Here is a 27816-nt window from a genome sequence, read left to right as displayed (position 1 = left end):
TTAAGGATTAGCGGTCAGGCAGTTTCGAGATATTTCGATATAAAACAGCTTCACGTTTCTTTCATCTTTAGTAAATACGATAACTACAAGACCTATGCGCGCGCTCTTGCGCGCGCTGATCTATTCATTTGTTGAAATGAAGAAATGGAATTCATTGAATTTCATTTTCTCATGAATACCTTATAAATATTGATAATGAATCAAAGAGAATTCGACTAATGATTGAAGTGAATAGCGAAGTAGAATAAAATAACTATAAAGAATTTTTCATTTTCAATTAATTATCTTCAATTTTTTAAAATAATCGGTCTCCATAAAAGGACAGAATTTATTAATTTCACCGATAATATATATACATGTGAAATATATATATTATATATATATATATGACGTGAGAAGAAAATTTACCTCTGAAGAATTTGAAATTATGTCACTGAAGAATTTGAAAATGCCGCGTGTTTTTTTAAATATCTCTCTAATATCTCTCGAGAACCCATTCAACTGCATGAAATTCCAGAATTTTAAATGAAAATTGAAGACTAACTAATATTTTTCTCAATGTCCATTCGTAATGTTTGTGAATTATTGATTATTATTGATTGATTGATTGGAAGAGAGGGGATAGATCGAGGGAAGACACCACCGGGGGATTCCTTACACCTAATAATCGCTCGTTACTTTCAAATTAGAAAATACGACAAGTCATTGTCGAGGTTCAGAGTTTCGAATAATTCTGAAATTGGTATTTCCAAGATAATAATAATTGCATCCTTTTAATAATTTTCAATGCAGCAAGCCTCAATTGAAAGGCAATGACCACAATCAATTCAGCAATTACTGATTTAATGACGATAGTGAATAAAATTCAATTGCTAAATACGTGTAGTCCATCGAATACACAATTGAATAATGCACGTAGACATGTACGTGGTGTTTATTGATGTCTTTGCAATCAGAGGCTCGTTTTCTTTTCATTTTTTAATTGGAAAAAATACACATCTGCCAATAACTATACATATAGTATACAATCACTTGAAGATGTCATTCGTTAATTTTTTAACCGTTATTCGAATGTCATAACGCTATTATTTACATACGAGGATAATTAGAATCTCTCAATTTTAAAATGAAATATAGTTACTCTATTTATTAAAAATAATTTCGAAGCATTTGAATTAAATTCAAGCTCACGTGCTCCCGGCACATACATTTGATATTTTAATCTCTCATTTTTGGTAGAATTTTAGCATTCAAGTAGATATAATCGAAATGAACATTCATGATAAACAGTTGAATCCTTGGATTAGGGGAGAGTGGGGTAAAACGGACACTTTAGACTTTTTTAAAATTATTCATAACTCAGAAACAAATTGATCAATCGAGCTCAGTTTAGGCTCGTCATAAAGGGAAAGAATTGTTCTTTGTATTGAAAAAAAAAAATTATTGAATTTTATCATCATTTCAACCCCTTATTAACATTTTTAAGAAAGTCAAAAGTGTCCGTTTTACCCCAACCTCCCCTATATTGAGCATTTAACGAACATGAAGATAGTTTCTTCAAACATTGTTTCAAAAAAATTGAAATTGACTATCCAAGACAATGAAAGTTCATTGCAATTCCAATGAATTGAACCCTCAACAATATATTTGGACGTCCGCATGAAAAGGGACCACTTTGTCGATATGGTGTTATATATACTCTGATAATATTGATAACATTCCGCACATTTTGAGCCCAAAATGATCTTCATAGTGTCAAAAATGACGTCATTGGAGAAGATGAAACAAACAATTTAACATTGGTGCAAATGGGACTTGCTGAGACAAAAACGTGAATATCTCGGAAACTAGAATCGACAAAGTGGTCCCTTTTCATGTGGACGTCCACATATTATATATTAGTAATTTTCATAAAATAATTGAACTGAAATAGAAATCCCATTTCCATTGATTTTTGATAAAATTTTTAATTTTCAACGACGAAATTCCTTGAAATTTCAGTTGACCCACAATACGCTTAAAATTTCTCCCATCGAAATAGTAATCCAGAATGACTAATTAACATTTCAGTATCCGGCGACAGTGGAGTGGGAGCCGGCTCGTCAGAAGAGCCCCACTGCATGTCCCTGCGAGACCCCGTAAATCGTAGAAAAACAATTCCCCAAGAATCAGTATTTCGCAACACCGTGGAAAGAGTCTTGCTAGAGATCGTGGATACGGAGGCAATTTACGTCGAGCATCTCTGCCAGGTTATCCAAGGATATCTGATAGTCTGGCGAGACGACCCAAATTCTCTCCTCACCCAGTTCGAATTGACTCACCTCTTCAACAACATCGAGGACATATTCAGCTTCAACAGTCAGTTTTTGAAGGAAATAAAGGACTGCCAGTTGGAGCCTATTCTCGTGGCCAACACCTTCATCAAGCACAATTCGGGTTTCAAAGTTTACACTGAGTACTGCACAAAATATCCTCGAGCTGTGTCGATACTGACGGAGTTGATGGGTCGAGAGGAGACAGCAAAGGCGTTTCGAGAGCGTCAGGAGGCCCTGGGCCACGCCCTACCCCTCGGCTCATTCCTCCTCAAGCCTGTCCAGAGGATCCTCAAGTATCATCTACTGCTGGAAAATCTGTCCAAGGAATTCGAGGCCGACGAGGCCTGGAGGAACTTCAACGAGGGCAAGAGCACCATTGATGAAGCACTCAAGGCCATGACTGGAATTGCTGAGCACATCAATGCCATGAAACGTAAGCACGAGCATGCTGTCAGGGTCCAGGAGATTCAGTCACTACTTTATGGCTGGACTGGAGCTGATTTAACCACCAATGGGGAGCTGATCGCCGAGGGGAGGTTCAGAATGCGAGGGGCCAAAGCACCTAGACATGCTTTTCTATTCGAACGAATGTTGTTACTTACGAAGAAGAAGGAGGATGGATTGCTGGTTTATAAAGCTCATATTATGGTAGTTATTTGGTTTTATTTTGGTCATATTATGGTAGTTATTCTGGTTTTATTTTGTTATTTATGGGTGGGGAAGTTCATTGAGAAATTTTCCACGTATGAAAGAATTTCATAGAAAAGCTTAGTGAATTCGCTAGAAAATTCTATTGAAATTCTCTAGAAATTCTATGGATTTATCGCTAAAATTCTATTTGTTTTTTGCGCAGATTCTATTCTATTCCATTCTTTGATACGAAAAAGCAAATAGACGTCGATTTTTCTGTTTGAATTTTTCTCTTGAATATTTTTTCTATTAAAATTATTGGGCGCGGATATCCGCTATATTTTGTTTTGGTTGGTATTACAGGATCCGAGTGAAAAAAACTTGGAAAATTCATGTCTACGTATTCGTATAGAAAAAATTCCCAGAGAATATTCACATAGAAAAAGCGGTATCTGTTGACGTTTTCCTATCAAATATAACATCGAATCAGTGCAAAAGACAAATAGAACTTTAACGAGCATTCCCTAGAATTTCTAGAGAATTCTAATCGAATTTCCTAGCGAATCCGTTAAATTTTTCTATTGAATTTTTTCATACGTGTTCTTTGATAACGTTCATTGAATTTCCGTTGGGAAATATAAAAACATTAAACGTTTACATCAAACGTAACATAATTTGTAACATCAAATAGACTTTCTCATATTATTTTTGTACGTAAGTTATTCTACTGAAACTTTTTCTGTAAAAATTTTTAAACATCAATTTTTATCTTGCATTTTTAATGGGAAACAAAACAAGGCTTCTATTCGGAAGCAAAAAGCAGAACAACTCCAAAGAATAAAAAAAATTATTACTAAAAATTCTCATTTAAATAATCCTATAGAATGTCTTTGGGGAAACATTAGGTGTTTCTAATAATTTTTCACTTGACGATCTACAAAGACTGATTTTCAATTGTAATACATTAATTCTGCTTCTGTCCCCTACATTAATCTTCATTTTTCCTCATCTTTTTCAGTGTTCAAATCTAATGTTAATCGAGAGTATACCAGGAGAACCGTTCAGCTTTCACGTCATTCCCTTTGACAACCCAAGGTTGCAGTACACTTTGCAGGTGACTAAACTTATCACGACAATTTAATAATTTCTAAGAAAAATAGAGTGCAAAAAATTTAGAAAATTTATATCAAGAAATTCCTATAAAAACTGGAAAAATCTAAATGGAAAAATTTGTATAAAAAAAATGATATTCTACGCATAATAATTAATATAAAACAGTATCTATTGGAAATTATCTGCTCATTTTTTCAATAAAAATATTTGATGGAAAATATTCCACCAAAAAAAATCAATAGAATTCGTTTTTTCTCCACAACTTATTCTATTGAGATATTTTCTATAGAATTTCCTCGGCTGAAATTTTCCAAATTTGTTTGTTTGATTTTGTAATGAAAAGAAGAAAAATAGTGCGAAAAAAGAACTTGGAAAATTTATATCGAGAAATCCCTATAGAATATTCTTGTTTTTTTTTCTATAAAGTAGTTTCTATTGGGTATTTTTCATAAATAAAACGCGCACTTCAGTTCTCCAATCTGAATACAAATCTGCTAGAATTTCCAATCGAATTCATCAGTTTTTTCCAAGAAATTTCCTCCATGCTAACCCATCCCATTCATTCACAGGCACGAAACCTCGAACACAAAAGGGAATGGACCCTCCAAATAAAACGAGTAATGCTGGAGAACTACAACGCAGTGATTCCCATCCACGCTCGTCAACTGGTGCTTCAACTCGGCCAGTCCCAGCACGACGAAGACGCCAGTACCGAAAAAATATCAATGAAAAAATTGTACTCGTCACCACCAGAATACCTGGAGCGACGAAAGCAGGAGAAGGACCGAAGAAGATCGGAGGCCGGACTGGGTCCAAAATCGAAGAAACTGTTTCCTAAATTCGATGGCAATTCGACAGAGAGTCCGTCCTTCTCCTCCTCCTCGTCCACAACGTCGTCCTCATCCTCGTGTCAACGAGACCAGAGCCTGAACAGATCCCTGGACTGTCGAGCCTCAAAAGTGAAGGGCAAATTGACAAATTGGCGGAGAAAATCCGAGCCAGGTTTCCAATCCTACGTGTCGTTCAACAACTCGGACGACGAGGAGGACAAGGAAAAAGAAGTGAACGAAAAGTCCAACAACACGATCAACAATCAGAACAACCTCCCACCAAACCCCTCAAATTCCGAAACGGCAAATTCACCGATCCCCGAGGATCGAAGGGAGGAAAATGTCAAGAACAATTTGTCCCCAAACAAAGACGTGAACATCGAGCCGCAGACTGTCGAGCAGATAGTGGGTCACATTCTCATGCAGAACGAGGAGTTCCAGAAGCTCCTGGAGAAGCAGAGGAACAACAGCATGACGAACGTGCGACAGCAGCAGCGTTTCCACAAGGATCAGCAGAACTCCTTAAACACCCCCATCGACACCTCCGAGGAGAGTGACAACTGCTGCGACAACTACCCCTCAAACACCATAAACAACAGGATAACGAGACTAAACAGAATCACTGCTGTCAACCGAGAGAGAAAGGAGTACCGATCAGTGCGTTCGAACAACAGTTCCTGGAGTCAGCGATACCAGTCGGATAAAAATCCCGGGTCCCACCTGCGACTGCAGTACAACAACTTCAAACCCGAGATCGACCAGCCAAAGTCGCAGGACAAGACGTTCAGGCGCCAAAGCATCCTGACAGAGAGTAAAATAATAAAAACAGCCCTGAGGATGAACGACGACTCGAGGGGCGAGGACGAGAGTAAAGTGGAGTGTCCAACGCGTCCCTCAGTCTGGCTGACTAAACTCTGTGAGGACCTGCCAACGTCACCTCACAAATCAGGATCACTGCCCCGCAGTTTTCAGATCAATCCAGAGTCTCGAGACAATTACTCTCAGGAGAAGATCACGAAGTCGAGGTTTCTGCAGAGGGACGGGAAGCCTCTGAACGAGAGGCCCTTCACCATAGCCTCCGACAAACCTGCTGACATCAGCCTCGAGGACATGGAGAGGTACAACTCGTATCAATCAGAGGAGCAGATCAATCAGCTCTCGAATTCAGACCTGAACTCGGCTTCAACATTTTTCTGCTCTCTCGAGGATAATTCAACAGTGGACTCTGACTCCGACAGGATTCACCCGGACCACAAGATCTACAGGAGCACTGTGGGGAGCACAATGCTGAAGAACGTCCTGTCGAAGGCTGGAAGTCGTCTCCAGGGGCTGAGACTCACGCTCAGCACTGAAGCCCTGGAGTCCAGTGATCCTGTCTCTGACTCCTCTAAATCGAGGAATTACAAGGGGAAGAAGAGGAGCAAGTCCAAGCTGTTGAGACTCTCCAGGGAGAGCTCCACTGATGTTGACGAGCCCTCCGGGTGTGTGCCCACCAGCTCCTCCGAGTCGAAGAGCATTTCTTCGTTGTACTACGAGCAGGGGAGCGAGGGCTTGGGGGCCAGGATTGCCCAGGCCGACTATGCAGATCCCTCCGTTCTCTTTGGGGCCTATTTCGAGGGGAAGGCTGGGGCGAGGGCGCAGGGAGCTGTGAAGACCGATGGCAAGTACTCGGAGGATGAGGCCGATGAGGAGTATGACGAGGCTGACAGGAAAGAATCTGATTGCTTCTACGAGAAGTCCTTCGAGAGCATCGAGGATTACGAGACCTTGATTCATAACGAGGGGAGGGACGATGCCTTCAGGGATAGTGCAATATTTAGTGATGAGGAGGGGAGGGAGGCACAGGGGAGAACTACTGAGAGACCGAAAATTCCACCGCCTGTGCCGGCGAAAAAACATTGTCTGAAGGCGATTCCGAAGAGTGTCAAGCCCAGCATTGCGGCTAAGCCTGAGGGGCTGAAGCTACGGTCGATGGTTTCGAGGAAGGGAGAGGGCGGCGGGGGGGTCAAGTGCATCAGGGTTACTTTGGTGCAGGGGGCCGAGGGGGGGAATGTGGGGGAGTCGAGGTTTGGGGAGGTGAACGATATTTCGGCTGGGCAGAGTCAGGCGGGATGGGTCAAGAGGATGGTGGGACAACTCCAGGCGCAAATCGAGACGTAATGTGGGGATTGCCGTAGAGTACAATTGTGGGATTTTTTGAGGGAGGAGGGGAATTTGAGGAGGAATATTTTTGGTACGAAATTTGCGATTGGGACGGTTTTTGGAAGTTAAGGCCCGGGTGTACTAGCTTTCGAATGTTATCTGGATTTTTTTCATCTTTCGTAATCCAAAATTGTCAACTGAGTGGTACATCATGTAGAAATTCCCAAAAATTATGATAGAATGATAACAAAAAAATTGAAAAAATTCTGAACTTTTTCAAAGAGCGTTTTTAATTGAGATTCAGAATGAGTTGAAAAAAGTGGAAATTACAAATATCTGATTCGCTGTGGGAAATTATCTATTAGCTGTCATTTTCCATGGTGGATAACAAAACACTAACTCCTCATGGGAAGTGACAGCCAGGTATCTCAATTTTCAACAGTGGTATGTAGTCATCTGCCATTTTGATGTGATAAAAGTGTGATTAAAAAATTCTCCAAAATATTACAACTTTTTTCAAAGAGCCTTTTCCTTAATAAATGTCTCTGTGCAGTGTGGGAAAAGATTTACGAAATCAGTCTTCCCCCTGCATGATATTGGGTGATAGGTGACGTTATTTGTCACCATAAATCAGATACATTTTTCAATTTTTTGTTATTCAACTTATTCTGAATATAAATTAAAAATGTTCTTTGAACAAATTAAGAATTTTTTCTACTTTTTTTTGATTACTCATTCATAATTTTTCAAGACTTCTGCATGATGCAGGACTTAATTGACAATTTCAGATGACGAAAGATGAAAAAAACATCGAGATAACGTTCGAAAGATAGTACACCCGGGTCTTAAAAAAAAATTTTTAGAGCAATTTAGTGGCTCAGTCAACTTTTATAATGGAAATTTTAATATAAATGGATTAAAAAATTAGATAGATGATATAAGTTCATGGAAATGTCATAGTTCTTGAGAATTGCATAAACTGATTTATCAGAAAAAATTGGTGGAAAATTAACTGAATTGGAAGAGGAATATTTTCAGATTACGACATTTGAGATTGGGACAGATTTACATAGCTCAGTCAATTTTTATAATGGAAATTTTAATAGAAATGGATTAAAAAATGAGGGGGATGATATTATTTCATGGAAATATCATAGTTTTTTGAGAATTCCATAAATTGATTCATCAGAAAAAATTGGTGAAAGATTAATTGAATTGAAAGAGGAACAATTTTTTTGTTACAAAATTTGAGATTGAGACATTTTTTTGGAAGTTTAAGAGATTTTATAAAGCAATCTCGTCAAAATTCGTAATCAATTTTTATAAGAGAAAATTTTTTAATTTCAAATGAATGAATAAAAAAACCAGACAGATGATATAATTTCATGAAAATGGGGGATATTTTTGAGGTTCAAGACTCTCTGCAGAAATTTCGTCACATTTCGTAGGTAGCTTAGTCAATTTTCAAATCACAAATTTCAAGATGAATGAATAAAAAAACCTGACCGATGATTCAATTTCTTGGATCATCTGTCAGGTTGAAATTTATGAATGTTTCACCCTAATCTACCCCTTCACCCCCAAATATTTCAATAATTCCGCAGCAACTACATAAACTCAAGTAGACTAAGCACAATTGTCCACCAATTGACTCTAGTATTCTAGACATGTAACAAAATTATAACTATCATTCAACAATGAACAAGACGATAGATACTGTTGTGTTTTATTGGGAGAATTTTTCTTCTATTTACAATATAATTTTTGCTAGTCGTGTTTATACATAATACAATCATTGTAAATAACTGACAAATAAGAAACAGTCAAATGCTGTCATTTATTTTTTCTACTCATTAAGAATTACGAAAGTCACGATTTGGGGCCTAAACAACTGATCAAAAAAGAATATTTGAATATAAAAGATAATCAAATCAAGTGAGTTTCATAATTGAACGCTCGTATTCCCCTACTTATTTATATTTTTCTAGTATTTTATGCTGCGAATTTCATATCATTCTTGGTCTTTGATGTCTTGTTATCGTTAATCCAGTGAAAATAAATTTGTACGTTGAAGCTGCGTCTCTCGATTCTCAAAAAAAATGTAAAAAAATTAATTAAACAAGTACGTAGTTGGAAACAAAGAGATTTTCCTTCGAATCCACAGACCGAAATGATGATAAAACGCAATTACCTTGTAATACGTCTTACGTAAACACTAGCTCAGTTTAATTCTACGTTGAATTGCCCAATTTCCTATTAGGTACATTGAGTTTTCCATTACGATTTCGATAAACTTGAAATTTCCTTTACATTGTTCCTTCGTATTGTTTTGATAAATAAACAAACTGGTTCTATGAAAATAATGCATACAGCTTCCTGTACACTTTGTTTCGTGTCTTTCCCTATATTAATTTAATCAACTTGTTTCGTACACTTGTTGAACTAGACTCGTACATTGCGACAAAGCTACGATATACAATGGGCAGGTACAATTTTCGCAAGAGGATTCACAACGAAAGATACATGTTCCAAAGCAGGAGTACATAATTTTTTTTTTTCGATGCATCGAAGCTCACAACAGCTGAGAAGAGAATAAATAATGAGAGGCAAGTAAATTAATAGTAACAACCATATTTGAATGTTAATAAATTATTTAAAATGTTGGATCTCCAGAAAGATGATGAATTGCAAATAAAAATGCAGACTAATGCCATAAAATTGTTTCCCTGTCTCTTGACTCATTATCCACCAAATTATTGTCTTTAGATCATTGGGTTTTCATAATTAGAGAGTCCGTGCAATTGAATTGGTTCTCGAAATTTTAGATGCCATTTTTTTGTAAAATAGAAGCCCTAATATCTCTCGAGAACCCACTCAACTGCATGAAATGCAAGAATTTTAAATGAAAATTGAAGACTAATTAACATTTTTCTCAATGTCCATTCATAATGTTCGTGAAGTATTGATTGATTTATTGGAAGAGAGGGGATAAATCGAGGGAAGACACCAGTAAGGGGATTCCTTACACCTAATAATCGCTCGCTACTTTCAAATTAGAAAATACGACAAATCATTGTCGAGATTCAGAGTTTCGAATAATTCTGAAATTGGTGTTTTCAAGATAATGATAATTGAATCCTTTCAATAATTTTTAATGCAGCAAGCCTCAAATCAAGGGCAGTGGCCACAATCAATTCATAAATTACTGATTTAATGACGAAAGTAAATAAAATTCAATTGCTAAATACGTGTAGTCCATCGAATACACAATTGAATAATGCACGTAGACATGTACGTGGTGTTTATTGATGTCTTTGCAATCAGAGGCTCGTTTTCTTTTCATTTTTTAATTGAAAAAAAATACACATCTGTCAATAACTATACATATATACAATCACTTGAAGATATCATTCGTTAATTTTTTTAACCGTTATTCGAATGTTATAACGCTATTATTTACATACAAGAATAATTAGAATCTCTCAATTTTAAAATGAAATATAGTTACTCTATTTATTAAAAATAGTTTCGAAGCATTTGAATTAAATCCAAGTTCACGTGCTCCCGGCACATACATTTGATATTTTAATCTCACATTTTTGGTAATATTTTAGCATTCAAGTGGATATAATCGAAATGAAAATTCATGATAAGCAGTTGAATCCTTGGATTACATTCAGAATTGAACGAACATAATGATAAGTATCGATAAGCACATTGATTGTGTTGGATATTTGTTTTCATTAAATCTATGGATAGTGTTATAATCTCTTTTGTCAATCTCTAGATTAAAAGCGGAAGGATAAATAGTAAATACCGCCGTTAAAATTGAATAAACTCGTGAAAATTAATCAATTATCTAGAAAATACATGATCAAAGGCTGGAATTTAAGAATATCTATCACATTATTCCAGTGTAACTTGCTAAATCAACTATTATTATTATTTTTAAATAATAATACGATTGATAATACGATGCAGGATGAAGACATCAGGAATTGTCCAACTCCTGTAATTTTCTATTAACAATTCTTCGATGTCACATCATCTCGACGAAAAATTTCTAGCGAAAAATCACAATGGAAACTCGAACAGTTGTCAATTCTTCTTTCATTGAAAAATTTTTTAAATTATTTTCAATGGCTGACTTTTATAATATGCCTGAAGAACAGTTAAGAGTTTAAACTTTTCAAATTATTTAATAACTGGCTTCGTGCCCAGCTAATATGTACAAATCTGCTCCTTCAGTCTCAGTCAATGTACCCGAGTGAACTAGGTGGCTTTCTAACATGACGACTCTGCAAAAAAAATCACAAGTTGGAAATTAACAAGATGTTGAATTATTACAGGAAAAATATTGAATTACTTTGTCTATCCGTAAAAATCCCGAATAAACCAACTATTCTTCTTTAGATGAATAAATTTAATCCTTTTAATTTTTTTTCATGAATTCTTTCATTTTTTCTAGTAAATAAATTTATGTATCTGAATTGTTGCTTTTTACTTTTGTAAATGAAGGACATTGAATTTTTAAATTGAAATATTTAATTTGTTATTTTCATGTTAGAAAGCAGAAATTCAAATATTTCAATTTTTTTCTAACATCACGATGCTGAACAAAAATAAATCACAAGTTATAATTCAGTAGCGAAGTGGGAAAACAGTTTAAGTCAATTTTGACTATTGGCCAGTTTTCAATGAATATCTCAAAATATAAGGGAGATAGCAAAATTTTAGTTATAACCTTTTTTGTGGAGCTGATTGAGAGCTACAGCAAATGTGATTACGAAAATTTCGCTATCTCCCTTAGATTCGGAGATATTCCTCAAAAACTCAACCGGGAGATATAAGTCGACTTAAACCGTTTTACCACTTCGTTACTGAATTGAACACAAGGTTGAATTATTTTCTAAAAAATCATTAAAAATATTTTGTCTATTCGTAAAAATTTCGAATAGACGAAGTATTCTTCTTCATGTGGACAAATTTATTCCTTTTATTTTTTTTTATGAACCTTTTCATCTTTTCTAGCAAAATAAACTTGTCTATCTGAATTGTTAATTATGCTTCTTATGAATGAAGAATGTTAAAATTGAAATATTTACTTGTCAGAACCAAGCAGCCTGTATGTTCTACTAGGATCACTGATTTCTTGGGTTATCTCTCCATTTTTGTAACTCCTCCCCTGCATTCCATGCTTGTGAAACGCGAGAACACTATCGGGAAGGCAAACTGAAATAAAAACGCAATTAAAATTCACGAAATTACCTGGAATCAAGTGAAATTTTGTAAACTCACTTATTGATTCAATTTGAAAGTTGAATAGAAGTTCGGATAATTGCTTTTTACTGGCCCGAGGTTTACCCTGAAGATTAACAAACTTAACGATATCTGAAAAATAAAAAACAAAGAATTGAAGACAATTTTAATTAATCAATGAATTTAATTCTCATCAAAAAATGATTATGAAATCACAACTTCACCATATTATATTATTATATTATTCAATACTGAAGTCAGACCATTTTTTAATAGAAAAGATAAATTATTTTTGAATAATTATCTACGAAAAATGATTTAGATATTATTTTTTTTACAATTTGACAGTAATGAATGAAATCCTTATCGAACTGCAATATATTAATCAATAGTGAAGTCAATCAATTTGTTAATAATTGATTGACATCACGAAAACATTAATTATTTTTACATGTAAAACGACCCAAGTTGACTTGACTGAATTTTTAAGGAATATCTCCCAATCTAAAAGAGATAGCGAAATTTTCGTAGTAACATTTTTTGTAGGGCGAATTGAGAGCTACAAAAAAGGTTATAACAAAAATTTCCCCATCTGTCTTATATTCCGAGATATTCACTGAAAACTGACCAATAGTCAAAATGAGAAAAAGATAATGCATGAAATTCTTACTATCATGACAAACAAGGATGGAATCCTTATCAAACTGCGTGACATTGATGACCTGTAGATTCTCCCGCCTAGGAATGACCGTAGCCGAGCCATCGATGTCCTCCAACTCATCACTATGAAACCAACTGGCGCCGGAGTTCATATTAATCAAATCGAGCTTGAGTTTATTCTGCTGATAGGCCTGTTTAACTGATACGCAAACCATGGGATACTCCATTTCCGGTGTTATTACCATCTCGAATACATTGAGGGGTGATGGTAGGGAACACTCAAAGTGTTTGAGCAGCATGAATTTGTTGAGGGGATCGTACCACTGCATCAAAAATATACCAGCTGGCGTTGCTCCACACAAGTACTTGTAACCGTTGTATGGATTGCGACCCACGCAGCACTTGCTGCAGCCTTTTGTGTCTGGTACTTTTGTTGTAAGGGCGAATTTACGGGGAACTAAGCGCTCGGGTATTTTATTCATATGCAGTGAAAATCTATGAGATTGTTTACTTTGCATTGCTAATAAATCGTGTCTGTACAGCTGTGGAGTTTTTCCTGAATTGAACAAACATAAATGTTCATATTTATTAGAACTTTTAATTATTTTTAAGAGGATCTTTTGTAAAAATTCTTTGGGAGTTCTATTCAAATTTGATTTTTTGTGACATTTTTTAATTATAAATTTTCGTTGGTTTTATCATTTATTATGTAAGGCCCGGGTGTACTATCTTTCTAATGTTATCTGGATTTTTTTCATCTTTCGTAATCTAAAATTTTCAATTGAGTGGTACATCATGTAGAAATTCCCAAAAATTATGATAGAATGATAAAAAAAATAGAAAAAATTCTGAACTTTTTCACAGAGCGTTTTTAATAAAGATTCAGAATGAGTTGAAAAAAGTTGAAGTTTCAAACATTTGATTCGGTGTGGCAAATTATCTATTTGCTGTCATTTTCCATGATGGATAACAAAACACTAACTCCTCATGGGAAGTGACAGCTAGGTATCTTAATTTTCAAAACAGTGGTATGTAGTCATCTGCCATTTTTGTGATAAAAGTGTGATTAAAAAATTCTCCAAAATATTACTTTTTTCAAAGAGCCTTTTCCGTAATAAATGTCTCTGTGCAGTATGGGAAAATATTTATGAAATCAGTCTTCTCCCTGCATGATATTGGGTGACAGGCCGCCATTTGTCACCGTAAATCGGATACATTTTTCAATTTCTTGTTATTCAACTTATTCTGAATATAAATTAAAAATGCTCTTTGAAAAAATGAAGAATTTCTTCTACTTTTTTTTTATTACTCATTCATAATTTTTTTAAACTTCTGCATGATGCAGGACTCAATTGACAATTTCAGATGACGAAAGATGAAAAAAACATCGAGATAACGTTCGAAAGATAGTACACCCGGGCCTTAAAAAGAACAAAATTAATTGATCAATTTTTTTTTCTAATTATAAATTGTCACTATCTTTTCAATTTGAACGTTATAAAAAAAAGCATAAAATTGCATAATTTTCTATAGAATTGACGCAAAAAATAGAATTTACCAATAGAATTATAGATATATTATAGAATTTTATATATATACATAACAAATGAAACTTAAAGAGAATTCTAATAGAGTTCCAATAGAAATTATAGCCAAAAAATCATCCAGATAACAAATTACAGAGATTAATTCATAATTTTGCTGCATCCATTTACCTGACAGAGACATGAGAACATCCTTGATAACATACATCCATATCGTCCGTCTAGGATACAGCTGGTCTATCGCCGTTTCGTGAATCTCATTGAGGTTCAGATTATAAATTCCCTCTTCAGCTGCGATCAGCAGATGCTGATCCCTCGTATCCGGATGGATCCAACTGGCTGTACAATGTATTCTGAGGGGGCATCCATTGAATACCTGAGGGCAATTAATCATTAGTAAAGGAGATTAGCGAAGAATAGACCAAATTCCATTGACAGTAGATCGAGAACGGCACAGTCGAATTTTCTGATTTTTTCTTCATTTACAGGTATTTTCTCAAGCTTCAAAATGAAATTGGACTCATCCGAATGGTATCGTTGGGTCAGGAGATATGGCCGATTAAAAGTAAACTTTCTAATTTTTGTTCAGATTTTAAAAATGTTTTCTAACGGTTCAATATCGACTTTTAAATTCAGACCTACATAATTTAAATAATAAAATCATTGTAAAATGTCCCGAAAGATCGGGTCAAATGGGGCTCAAATGGAAGCTCTGATGTTCGACTACAAAAGTAGAAAAGCGTAGAAAGATGTGGGAAAGTGCTCAGGTATTGCATATAGTACAGTTATTTTAGTTAGTTTCTACTGAATGGGAAATTATTAATCTCATCAGTACTCCCAATAATAAAAAAAGTCAATAAACAAAAGTTGATTAAAAAGAATAGTTGATAAATTTTTTTTTTTGCTTAAATTGCGTCAAACAGTCATTGTTCGACTGTTTCATTTTGCCCCACTGTTCCCTACTAGAATAAATTTGAAACATCACATTTAACGAAACCATCAGAAAGTTCATTTTCAGGGGAATTCATGAAAAATTCGAAATGTTCAACAACGATCATAAAAATCAAATCAACCAATATAGCTATCGTAATCATGTTTTAACTTTAACTTAATGGCATTAAAACAGACATTTTTTTGCTACGATTGAATTCATTTGGCGCATGATATTTAAAAATATCCTCGGAATTCTCATTTTCAGAAAAATACAAAATTTTGCAAATTTTCAAATAAATCTAAATAACGATTATTGCTATTGCCTTCATCTTCGAATCTTCGAACTCGGTCAAAAGGACATCCAAACAATTTTTAAGCCATCATTCAATCAATTCAGAACATTTTTTTAGTTATCATGGGACAACTGATTTTCGAAAAAATTAGAAAATAAAAAAAACGAACTCATGAATTAAATTTTAATTATTAATTTTGGATCATATTGAGTCGATATAAGACAAAAATCCAAAACTTAAATTTGGACGACTACAAAGCTTCCATTCAGCTACAAAAATGGCAAAATTAGGGTAAACCGGTCAATTTCTGGACGGGGGTTAGTTTTTGGACGATTTCAACTTGTTTCTTAATTTGATTACTCTTTGTTTTGTTATTTTGACTTCAAATAATTTTTTTCTGCTGATAAAAACATTTTTGAAGGTATGGAAGCCATCAAATCCCAATTTAGGTGATTCTTTTTTTTAGATCCTACCACGAAACTCGAAATTCCCTTAACCGTCCAGCAATTGGCCTGTTCACCCTACTTGGATATCCTTAAGGGGAAACGGAACCCCTGCGTTTATATGAATCTTTAGAATTGTGTTTTCTCCTGCAATTATTATTTTTTATTCATTAAACTACTTCATTGACTCAACAATGCGATAATCGAGTCGATAAACTAATTTCATAGATAGAAGTTAATAATTGTAGGAGAAAACACAATTCTAAGATTTGGTGTAGACAAAGGGGTTCCGTCTCCCCTTGAGGGGTAACGGAAGCCGTCGCAAAAGTTTGTTTTTTCAACCCATTTTTCTCCGAAAAATGTGTTGTGTTCAATATAAATGGCTGAAATTTTCACCAAGTATTGAGGAGAGTCTAAACGTTGTCGTCCATCTATTATTTTTTAGCATCTGCTGTGTCGTTAAGTTTTCTGCATTTTTTTTTTTGCAAAAAATCTGAAAAATAATAGATGGAGGACAACACTTAGTCTCCCCTCAATACTTGGTGAAAATTTCAGGCATTTATATTGGACACAATCGGAGAAAAATGGGTTGAAAAAACAAACTTTTGCGACGGCTTCCGTTACCCCTTAAGGGGAGACGGAACCCCTCTGTCTACATCAAATCTTAGAATTGTGGTTTCTCCTACAATTATTAATTTCTATCTATGAAATTACTTTATCGACTCGATTATCGCATTGTTGAGTCAATGAAGTAGTTTAATGAATAAAAAATAATAATTGCAGGAGAAAACACAATTCTAAAGATTCATATAAACGCAGGGGTTCCGTTTCCTTTTAAGAATAAATAATAAAAATTAGAGGTAAATCTCACTTTGGAAAAACAGGCTCCCATGTGTACTTTAGGCGTCGGAGGTAGACCGTTGCTGGTAGGCCGTGGTGGTGTATGTCTCTTTCGATCCCTCCTCCTGGGTGGTACAGGTGGGGTATCAGACAACAAATCAGGCTCCATACTTTGGTTCTCCCCATCCCCCGACTCTTCCTTCTCACCTGACAATGCAAAAAAAAATCCATATTCACTCTCTAAATTCAAATACAACAATTGCCAACTACAACAACAGGGCTAGTAAAATCACTGAATAAAACAAAACCCTATTGACATTGAAATAAATAATGAGTGAGAGCATGCATGGATAGTCAACGTGCTCCTACCATTACACTTCGTTGAATCATCCCTAGGCCCACTGTCGGATAACGAACGCTGACGTTGTCCATTGACAGATGACAGTGACAATGTACCGCTCACAAGACCATACAACTCGTCCACAGAGCTGTGACGCCTGGGACTTGCTTGTGACCCTATTACACCCAATCTACCATTTACACTACTCCCACATTGAATTCTCTTATTCGAAATGATTCAGTTATTAAAGTTATGAGTCATTTATGCATGTTAGTGTGACTAAAATAATAATCAGGGATCGGCAGTGATATTATTTGGCGAAAGGACATATTATTGCATCAATGAGTAATGACTAAAAAATATTTTTCCCGGCTTGGCGCACAAAATACTATTTTCGTTCTATCGTAAATGAGTAATTGAGTATTTCAATTATTTTAATAGTAGCAACGAACGTAGCGACGAATACCCGATTGATGATCAATATTCCCCATTTAGTACATTAACGAAAATTTTTTTCATTACAATAAGAAGATGTCCTCGCCACACTCCAACAAACCTATTGATATGGATTTAATCTCGAAGAATTACGTTGGATAAATAATTGATAATTAATTCCATTGCAATACTAATTACCAAAAAAATTCAAATTTTTTTTTTTTCATCATCTATCAATATTATGATGAAAAATCAATAGTGAATACATAATTTCATTATAGCATAAATGAGTAATTGATAATTCGAATTTTTTAATCAGCTGATCATTACAATTGGATTTTTTGCATTCCGATACCAATCCATAATGAAATATAAACTATCCCAATTTCTCGAATAATGAATAATATTTATGATCAACATTTCAATTAAACTATTTATGAAAAATTGATTGAAAATTTTTTTCATTACGATAACACGATTTCTTCGTCAAACCTCAACAATCCTATTTCTATTGATTTCATCTGGAAGGATTACGTTGAATAACTAGCGGTAATTAAACTCATTATCATCATTCAAAATCACAATAATTGAAAATGAATTTCATTCCAATACTAATTACCAAAACAATTCAAATTCATTTTTTTCATCGACTATCAATATTATAATGAAAAATGAATAGTGAATGCATAATTTCATTATGTCATAAATGAGTAATTGATAATTCGAATTTGTTAATCCAGCGATCATTACAATTGGATATTCTTCGTTACGATACCAATCAATAATGAAATATGAACTATCCTAATTTTTCGAATAATGAATCATATTTATGATCATCATTTCAATTAAACTCAATTAAACTCATTGTCTTCAATCAAAATCAAAATAATTGAAAATGAATTTCATTCCAATACTAATCACCAAAACAATTCAAATTAATTTTTTTCATCGTCTATCAATATTATAATGAAAAATAAATAGTGAATACATAATTTCATTATGTCATAAATGAGTAATTGATAATTCGAATTTGTTAGTCCAGCGATCATTACAATCAATAATGAAATATGAACTATCCTAATTTTTCGAATAATGAATCATATTGATGATCAACATCTCAATTAAACTCATTTAAACTCATTGTCATTAATCAAAATCAAAATAATTGAAAATGAATTTCATTCAAATACTAATTACCAAAAAAATTCAAATTTATTTTTTTCATCATCTATCCATATTATAATGAAAAATGAATACTGAATGCGTAATTTCATTATGTCATAAATGAGTACTTGATAATTTGAATTTGATCATTACAATTGGATATTCTTCGTTATGATTTGTCTGGTCATTCGTCACTAAAGTACAACTTATGCCAAAAAAGGAAATTGTTAAAATGTTTAAAGGTGAAAACCATATAGTTGAAATAAAAAAATTGTCTCTTCTTCATTACGATGACAATCAATAATCTAATTTCTCCAATAATGAATAATAGTTATGATCATCATTTCAATTAAAATCAAAATAATTGAAAATGAATTTCATTCCAATACTAATTACCAAAAAAATTCAAATTCATTTTTTTCATCATCTATCAATATTATAATGAAAAATGAATAGTGAATGCATAATTTCATTATATCATAAATGAGCAATCGATAATTCCAATTTGTAAATCAGAATGAGCATGATAATCATTTGGCGATCTCCGTGGCTGTTACTGACTCACCTAAACCCTCGTAATTTCAAAATAAACCGAGAATTCCCCCCTTACCGAGTGAATTCCCCAAAAATGAAATTAAATCGACCAAATTCATGCGCTCACATGCTACCACTCGAAACAACTCCACAATATTCCTCATCCCCCCGGACTACCAACACTACAAAAGCCCTCACTAGAAAAAACAAGTCTCACCTGTGAGGTTCCCATAATACCCATGATGCAGCTCGCACTCGTTGGACGTCTCCCCCAGTGGCAGTGTCGCCCTGAAACGAATGTCCAATTGAGTTTTCGATATTATCACCTCCAATTCCCTCGACTCAATAAAAACATAAATTATTAATCATCGGCATTGGGCGTTAACGTACTCAGCAGATAGAGCTGTTCAAGTTTATTAGTATCACAGCAGATTAAATTCGATAAATCATGGGCTGAATAATGTCAAAATAAATGATCAAATGATTGAGTGCAACGAGTACTTACTGCAGGGAGTATAGCTGGTCGCAATGCCCATCGATCATCGACATTGCATTTCCCCTGCACACATAAAACTCAAATGACAAACGTACTAACGATTTTTTTACATTATGATTTACCAAGGGTTTATTTGTCATTGTCATCGCCTAGCAGCCGAAATTATTAGCTAATTAAATTCATTTCGTCAGAATAAATGATTAGCTAATTAATAAATTCATTTCATCAGAATAAATTCGACACAAAAAATCCAATGGACGCTTTTTTAGTTTACCCATCACCTCAACGAGTTTGTTTATTTATTAATCAACTAACTGATGCTTTTGACAAAATCAAACTAGTTCATTTTCAAAGAGTCGAGTCGGCATGCGCTCAATGCAAGCGAAAAAAAAACAGATATCAACGAAGAGTGGCGACAGATAGTTGAGTGATTGATTTGGTGAATGAGTTTTTTTTTAATCGGATGTGTTTATCTTTGAATGAAATACTGATGGGTCTGATGAATTAGAGAAGCCAATGTGCAAGGTGCAAGGGAAAAGGTTACCTGCCAATACCTTAGCAACAACTCCTCATCAATGTACTGCAATAGACTCCTGTTGGGATAAATCACATGAATAAAAATTATCGATTTATCTAGATGAATAAAATTCGTTGTGGAAATTAATGGGGAAGAGAAGAAACTTTTCATTATTAATTTGAGGTGGTGAAGAATTCTACGCATACCACGGCAATACGAAATTTCACTCAAATTTATCAGCGAATCGAGGGAAACAATACTTTCATGCCTGATTTTAATTCGTTTGCTCATGCATTCTTGTTATTTTCCGTGAATTGAGAAGATATTCTTATTTTGGGAATTGGAGGACAATTTTACACCCCCACGCACGAAATAAGGATTACTATTCAAATTTTTCATTACTCGGGACTTCTTCAAAAAATAGTATAAAATATGATAAACTAACAATTGAAAATTTCATTCGAAAAACGAATTTACGCAACAGAAATGTGTTTTTTGGTATTTTTTTACTTGTGATTTTTTTTATTCGAACAAGACTTGGTTGAGGAAATATTTTCTTTTCTCTCAGTGTACTTTTTATTCTTAATTTTAGACAGTGAAGAATTCTACTCATACAACGACAATACGAAATTTTAAGTTTGAGCTAGAGAGGTTCGTTTTTTTTCAAAATTTTTCAAAAAATGTGTAGCATAACTATTACCAATATTTTTTTTTAATTCGACCTCCAAGTAGCAAATTTTGTTTTTTTTTGTTTTTTTCTTCATATGAAAAATTGCAGCATGCATGCAAAATTTGCTACTCCGAAGTTGTTCCGAAGAATTTATGTTTTTAGAGAACATTTTTCCGGGAAACAATTCTCTGGGGAATGATTTTCCGGGAACAAATTTCCTGGGAACATTTATCCTACAATCGTGAAGAATTCTACTCATAATACGACACCACGAAATTTCAGTCAAATTTATCAACAAATGGATAGAAATAGAACTTTCATGCCTGATTTTACTTCGTTGTTCATGCATTCTTATTATTTTCGTTGGATTGAGGTAAAAATATTCTTATTTTGGGAATTGGAGGACAATTTCACACCCACAGACACCGAATAAGGATTACTCTTCAAATTTTTTTACTACTCGGGACTTCTTCGATTACGAAAAATGTTAATTGATATAAATATTCATTCATTCAGAAGTAAATTGGGATTTAATAAGAAATAAAGTACAATATGATAAACTGCCAATTGAAAATTTCATTCAATAAACGAATTTATACAGCAGATATGTCTTTTTTGGTCATTTTTTACTTGTGATTTCTCTGACACAAACAAGATTTGTTTAAGAAAATATTTCTTCTTCTCTCAGTGTACTTTTCATTATTAATTTTAGATGGTGAAGGATTCTACTCACACAACGATAATGCGAAATTTCTCTCAAATTTATCAGCAAATCGACAGAAATAATACTTTCATGCCTGATTTTACTTCGTTTGCTCATGCATTCTTGTTATTCTCGTTGAACTGAGGAGAAAATATTCTTATTTCGGGGATTGGAGGACAATTTCACATCCACATACACTAAATAAGGGTTATTCCTCAAATTTTTTTATTCATTCGAGACTTCTTCGATCATGAAAAACGTTAATAGTCTACTTCCATTACCTGAGGCTCATATGCAATATTTCGAGGCCTGTTTTGCTTCGGCGGGACAATGCTCTACTATCGGAGAAAATTCACATAAATATTCATCTAGTCAGAAGCAAATTGGGATTTAATGAAAAAAATTAAATGTGATAAACTGATAACTGAGAATTAATTCGATAAACGATTTTATGCAGCAGAAGCAATCGTGCAGAATGCATCTAGAAAATACTCAATGATGAATGAATAACAAATGCCATGAAATGGGAATTTTAACAGACTCGTATAGGTGCTTAGTCATAATTATCGCCGTTCGTTTGGAGTTCCGTACGTATTTATGCACTTATACATACGTCAATTGAAAAGAGAAATAAATAGCTCAGATGACTAGCCATTTAATTTTGAATAATCAATTTGTCAATCGTTGTGTTTAATGGGAGTTGATTCACTTACTTTTCTTGGACGTCGTCGAATGCTGTACCAATTCCACAGTCGGGGTGTACATCACAGTTGTGGACAGTCTAAACAGGAGAATAAGAGTGAGAAATAGAGAAATTTTATCGAAATTAGTTTATCGAATTCGCAAAAACCTAGCGAATTCGATAGAAAATTCCATTAGATTTCTATTGAACTTTTATTGAAAAGTGCATTAGATTTTGGACGTTTTTTTGAAGAAGTGGCGAGTTTTACTACGCGTTTTTTACAGAAAATTTCCAATAGAAAATATTTTATACGGGAAATGAAGTAGAGTAAAATTTCTTTTTTTTATACAAATTTTTCTGTTGATATATTTTCTACGGGAACTCCTCGACATGAATTTTTTCAGTTTTTTCCGCTCTATTTTTTTTTCTCTTTTCATTGAGAGAATCGAACGAAAAAAATTATAAAATTTGAGCCGAGGAATATTCATAGAGAAATATGTCAATGGAATAAGTTGTACAGAAAAATCGAATCCTATTGATTTTTTTCGATGAAATATTTTCAGTTCCATATAAATCTAATAGAATTTTCTAGCGAATTAGCTAGGTTTTTCTTTTATGGATTTAAAGTATTGAGAATTGAGTTTGATGATAATACCTTCACGTTGTTCATAATATCCATGATATCCCAGACAGGATTGGTTCCATCTGGCTGTGATGAAGGTGTAGAGCCTCGGATTGTACCACTCTCAAGATTTATTTGATCTAGGAGAATCAGAAATATATCAAGTGAAATCTATTTTGGGAAAAATCGGGATGAGGAATTCAGAAATAAATTGTTACAGAAATGTTAACATTCTGGAATTCTATAATTATAAATTTCATGGGATTTTAATGATTCCTGGGAATTAAAAAGACTCCCTTGGGCGAATCGAGGATGAAAATGCTTCACTTTTCAACATTTTTATTGGCAAAATCACGAAGAATATTCTGACGCCAAAACGAAGTTCATTTAATGCAGTAGTTTTCGAGATATTGAGAAAATAAACGTTTTTCGGAATCGCTGTATCTCAAAAACTGCTGTACCGATTGAGCTCAAATTTTGCCCAGATGTGGCCGCAAACGATACTAATTATGAGCCAAAATTTCAGATTTTTATCAATCACTTTAGTCCTTTTTCTGTTAAAATTTGTAAAAAAATTCCCAGAATTTTATACGCACATACGGCATTCTCTAAGAGCATCATATCTCGACGTTTGATGACATTCTAAGTCATTTCCAAACAAAATTAGAGAATCGAAAAATCGACCGATTACAAAGCTTCCATTCGGAAGGAAAAAAATAATAATCTCCACTCACCATCACTATCTAATTGCGAAACAAAGTTCTTTGGTGTAGCTCTTGCAGCAGTGTGTCTCGATGCAATTCTCTGCGGCACATTGGGCACAGCTCCATCATCATCAGCATCGAGTTCCGTGAACATGTGGCTGGGATTGGACACCTTCTGCAGTAGGTCAAGAGCAAGTCTCTTGCTCATATCCTCCTGGAAGAAGCCATGCGCCAGTAATTTAGCAGCTGTCGGCCTCTTCTTCGGATTCTTCGTCAAAGCGACTTTAACAAAATTATGAAACGTCGGACTCCATTTGTCACGATCCTTCAGAGTCGGTGGTTTGAAGCTGGATTTCGACATGAGGAAGAGTGCCCTCATGGGATGGAGATCGAACATCGGGGGCTGGAGCTCTGCCAGTTCGATGGCTGTAATTCCACAGGCCCAGATGTCACAGAGCTGATTGTAGCCACCCTTTCTCTCCACAGCTGCCACCTCGGGGGCCATCCAGTAGGGTGTCCCTATGAAACTTTTCCTCTTGTTTATCGTCGCTGTTATCTGCGCTGACACACCAAAATCCGCGAGCTTTACGTCACCAGCCTCGGTCAGAAGAATATTAGCCCCCTTAATGTCACGATGCATCTTTCCCATGTCGTGCAGGTATGCCAGACCGAGCAGGGTCTCTCGACACATGTAGGCTATTTGAATTTCAGTCAGTGGGCCTGTTATGTGGTAGATGTCTTGGAGTGATCCACCACCACAGTACTCCATGCATATCCATAATTTATCTCGTCTGAGATAACTACCGTAATAGGCGATTATGTTTAGGTGTTTACAGTCCTTCATCATGAGGATTTCTTGTTGGATTATAGCAAAATCATCTCCTGGAAATTCATTCGTTATTTTTATTTTATTTCGATAGCGTGTACGATTGGGTGTACGATTCTTCATTACGATAACAATGAATTCTGGCGTGAATTGGGAAACTAGGATGGGTATTTTTTTCATCACTTGTGCGTAAAGTGAAATTTGAGGCACGAGGGTTACGCGGAGTGTGTGTAAAATGCCACATTCCACACAACGTGATGAAAAATAGGGTTCGATATTCGTGGGAAAAGACCCTTCCTTCGTGTTCTTTGACCGTTGGGAGGGTAACACTCGCCTTTGGCGAGCGTTACACACCTACCATGGGTCAAGAATAGTATATTTCGTGTGATAGGCACACCTCGCCGTCGGCTCGGCGCGCCAACCTCACACGAGCCGAAAACCCCTGTGGCACTAGACGCGAACGATATTTTTCCGTAGTAATTTTCACTTTTAGCAGTTTGGGAAAGTGTCAATACCAATTCCCGGACTCGGAAAAATGAGAAACAGTACGCAAAACACTTTTACGCACTTGTATCGAAATGCACTATTTTGAAAGAATTTTTTTTTGCCAAATCGCGTCCACAATTTGTTGCGAAGTGATTTAACCACAAAACCCATTTTTGAAAAAACATACACTTATCCTAGTTTACCAATTCATCACAGAATTGTGAAATATTAAATTTTTAATAGAAATTATGAAGAACATTGTAACGAACACCTGCAATCGGCCGAAAACAACTTCTGACTCGTTTTTTCTAAAAAAATTTTTTCGGCCTTGTAACCAAAATAGCTATTTCAGTTCCTTGAATAATAGATAACTTTGATCGTCGATATATGGATTAATATTTAAGATAAACGATTCATGAAAAATTTGATTGGAATTTTTTTTATTAATTAAGGCCCAGGTGGATTATCTTTCAAACGTTATCTCGATTGTTTTTCCATTTTCATAATGTAAAATATATTACAATTTCCATTGGATTTTACATCATGCAGGAGACTCTGAACATTCTGATTGTACAATCAAAAAATGTCGAAAAAAAACTAAACATTTTCAAAGAGCGTTTTTAGTAAAGATTAAGAAATAAGTCCGGTAGAGAGGAAATAGAGAATGGATAATTTATCATGGTAACTAACGATCTGACATGGACTACTGTGACAAATAACGACCTAGCAGCCATTAGATTCATCAAATTATTATTTTGCAATTTCCTCCCTATTGGGTTCATTTCCCAATATTATTCAAAAATGCTCTTTGAAAATGTTCAGCTTTTTTTTCAACTTTTTTTTGATTGTACAATGATAGTTTTTGGAAACTCCAGGGCTATGTAAAGTGAATAGTATTCTTATAGGAAAAACTGCAAGAGAATATTCATATAGAAAAAGTGAAATCTATTGACTTTTCTCTATCAAATATCTCATAGAATCAGCGCAAAAAACTAACAGAAATTTACCGAATATTTCCTAAAATTTAAAAACAATCCAAATACAATTTTCTAGCGAATTCGCAAATTTTTTCTATTGAATTTCTTCATACATACGTTAACTAAAAATTTCCCAAACTCAACATTTAACAATTAAATTTCCTGTGACAACCAAAACCCCTTTACTCCAACAAAAAATGGCCCTCAATCATTGACATTCGTATTCCAACGCGAAAATTAGACTTCAAGATAATTCGGTAACTCACCAGGTTCTAGTTTAATGACTTTAATAGCAGCTAAATCATTCATAGAAAGTCTCTTAGCCTGCAACGAAAAAATGGGAGATTGAGCACGAGATAATTGCGAGAGCCGAGATAACGTATTGATTAATCATTAACCTTGTAAACATCTCCGTAAGTGCCACTGCCAATTCTCTGAATGAGTTCATACTCATCCTGAGGATTTCGTCTGCTTATATCACTGGACAATACGTTCGCGTTCACCGCCATTGTATATCAACATTCACCCCCCAGTCCTCAGATTCACACTAAATTTGTCTTGATTAACTGCACACAAGTAACGAGATCCAATGACATTATTTCAACATATCGTGGGTGCTGAGTGCTTCAACATTTTTGGGATGGCTTGAGGGCTCAGCTGTAATGACAATTACGTGGTACATGAGACCGTTGGACCTAGTTCTATTAGGTATATATTGTAGCGGTTTATGTGTCACATTAGATCAGACGTCGCTATGGTCGCCATTTGTGCCATCGCTGAGAGCACAAAGTTTCATGAAGTTGTTCTGTATCGAAATGTATCGAAGCTGGCTGACCACGAATCCGGATGGTGGATGAGTCGCGTGACGTTAGTCGCTGAAAAAACACGCGGTATTTTCAAATTCTTGACAGTCACAAGTTATTCTTGAGATGGATTTTGGCTCATAGTGCTATTGAGCTCAAAAAGCGACTCTTATTTTTAGTACAAGATCTATGCGCGCGCTATCGCGCACGCTGATGCCTTAGAATCGCGGTTTTCCGTCCCTAGAGGCATAATAGTATATTTCTAACCTAGGGAGGGAAAATAAAGGATTCTCAGCCGCCAGTGCAATTACCAGCCGAGCCGAAGGCGAGCTGAGGGTCCTTTATTTTACTTCCCGTGGTTAGAACGCGATTTTCCGTCTCGGCGTAGGCGTAACGTCAGAGTTCCCTCCCGCGAAGCGGGAGGGAAATGTAACTTTGCGCCCGCCGGGACGGAAAATAGCATGTGCACCTCGGGCGGGAAAACATGACTTTCCGCCCTTGATGCGCAATCTACTATTTTAACACACCTGCAAGGAAAAGTTCGTATTTTGCTCTGTGATGAGCGGGAGGAAAGTGAGTACTTTCCACCCTAGTACGGAAAGTGTTCACTTTCCGTCCGAAAAATAGATTTTTTTGCATCTTATGTCATCAATAACAAAACGCAAATATTTTTCGAAGAAAAACATTTTCACATTTTACTGAAAGGAATTATTATTATTTCAAATGATCGCCGTCCAGCCTGAGGTTTTTTGCATTTTTCTCGGATTCTATAACTCCTAGAACAAACGATGTTAATTCGTTATCACTTCGTTTCTTTAGAATTAATCTGAAACTAGAGGACCTAGAGTACTAAGT

At 34.9% G+C, this 27816-nt stretch overlaps 2 protein-coding genes across 7 annotated transcripts in view; one reads left to right on the top strand and one right to left on the bottom strand.

The window, feature by feature from the left end:
• Window positions 1–7215, top strand: part of LOC107037639 — a 36881-nt gene extending 29666 nt beyond the window's left edge. For both annotated transcript variants that reach the window (XM_015256284.1, XM_029126072.1), the window contains exons 3-5: window positions 2071–2963; window positions 3964–4059; window positions 4628–7215. In XM_015256284.1, coding sequence (XP_015111770.1) covers window positions 2071–2963; window positions 3964–4059; window positions 4628–7048 — 3410 coding nt within the window. In that variant the 3' untranslated portion in view covers window positions 7049–7215. The remainder of the gene's footprint in view (window positions 1–2070; window positions 2964–3963; window positions 4060–4627) is intronic.
• Window positions 7216–8744: 1529 nt separating this feature from the next.
• On the bottom strand, window positions 8745–26922 carry LOC107037738 (mitogen-activated protein kinase kinase kinase kinase 5). 5 transcript variants are annotated; one of them, XM_015256447.1, is made up of 15 exons: window positions 26557–26922; window positions 26425–26482; window positions 23900–24751; window positions 23199–23305; window positions 22575–22642; window positions 20526–20564; window positions 19981–20034; window positions 19693–19763; window positions 17372–17518; window positions 17034–17209; window positions 14665–14869; window positions 12960–13505; window positions 12329–12421; window positions 12136–12262; window positions 8745–11328 (listed from the first exon to the last, which is right to left on the bottom strand). In XM_015256447.1, the coding sequence occupies exons 1-15, from the start codon at window positions 26665–26667 to the stop codon at window positions 11229–11231; spliced, it is 2754 nt and encodes a 917-aa protein (XP_015111933.1). In that variant the 5' UTR covers window positions 26668–26922; the 3' UTR covers window positions 8745–11228. The 5 variants fall into 5 exon arrangements, with proteins under 5 accessions (XP_015111933.1, XP_015111937.1, XP_015111934.1 ...); XM_015256451.1 differs by lacking the exon at window positions 17372–17518; XM_015256448.1 differs by lacking the exon at window positions 19981–20034.
• Between the last annotated feature and the right edge of the window lie 894 nt (window positions 26923–27816).

Source organism: Diachasma alloeum, unplaced genomic scaffold (genome assembly GCF_001412515.2).
Source record: "Diachasma alloeum isolate Michigan unplaced genomic scaffold, Dall2.0 Dall_scaffold_00269, whole genome shotgun sequence".
In the NCBI taxonomy this organism is placed as follows: Eukaryota; Metazoa; Arthropoda; class Insecta; order Hymenoptera; family Braconidae; genus Diachasma; species Diachasma alloeum.
This window is presented reverse-complemented; position numbering and strand designations above follow the sequence as displayed.

Excerpts from the sequence above, each read along its gene's own strand:
- LOC107037738 (XM_015256447.1), bottom strand. The coding sequence starts at position 26,667 with ATGGCGGTGAACGCGAACGTATTGTCCAGTGATATAAGCAGACGAAAT. Across the intron at positions 19,764-19,980 it reads GACCAGCTATACTCCCTGCA|GGCGACACTGCCACTGGGGG; the intron begins GTAAGTACTCGT and ends CATTCGTTTCAG. Across the intron at positions 11,329-12,135 it reads AGGCTGCTTGGTTCTGACAA|AGTCGTCATGTTAGAAAGCC; the intron begins GTAAATATTTCA and ends TTTTTTTTGCAG.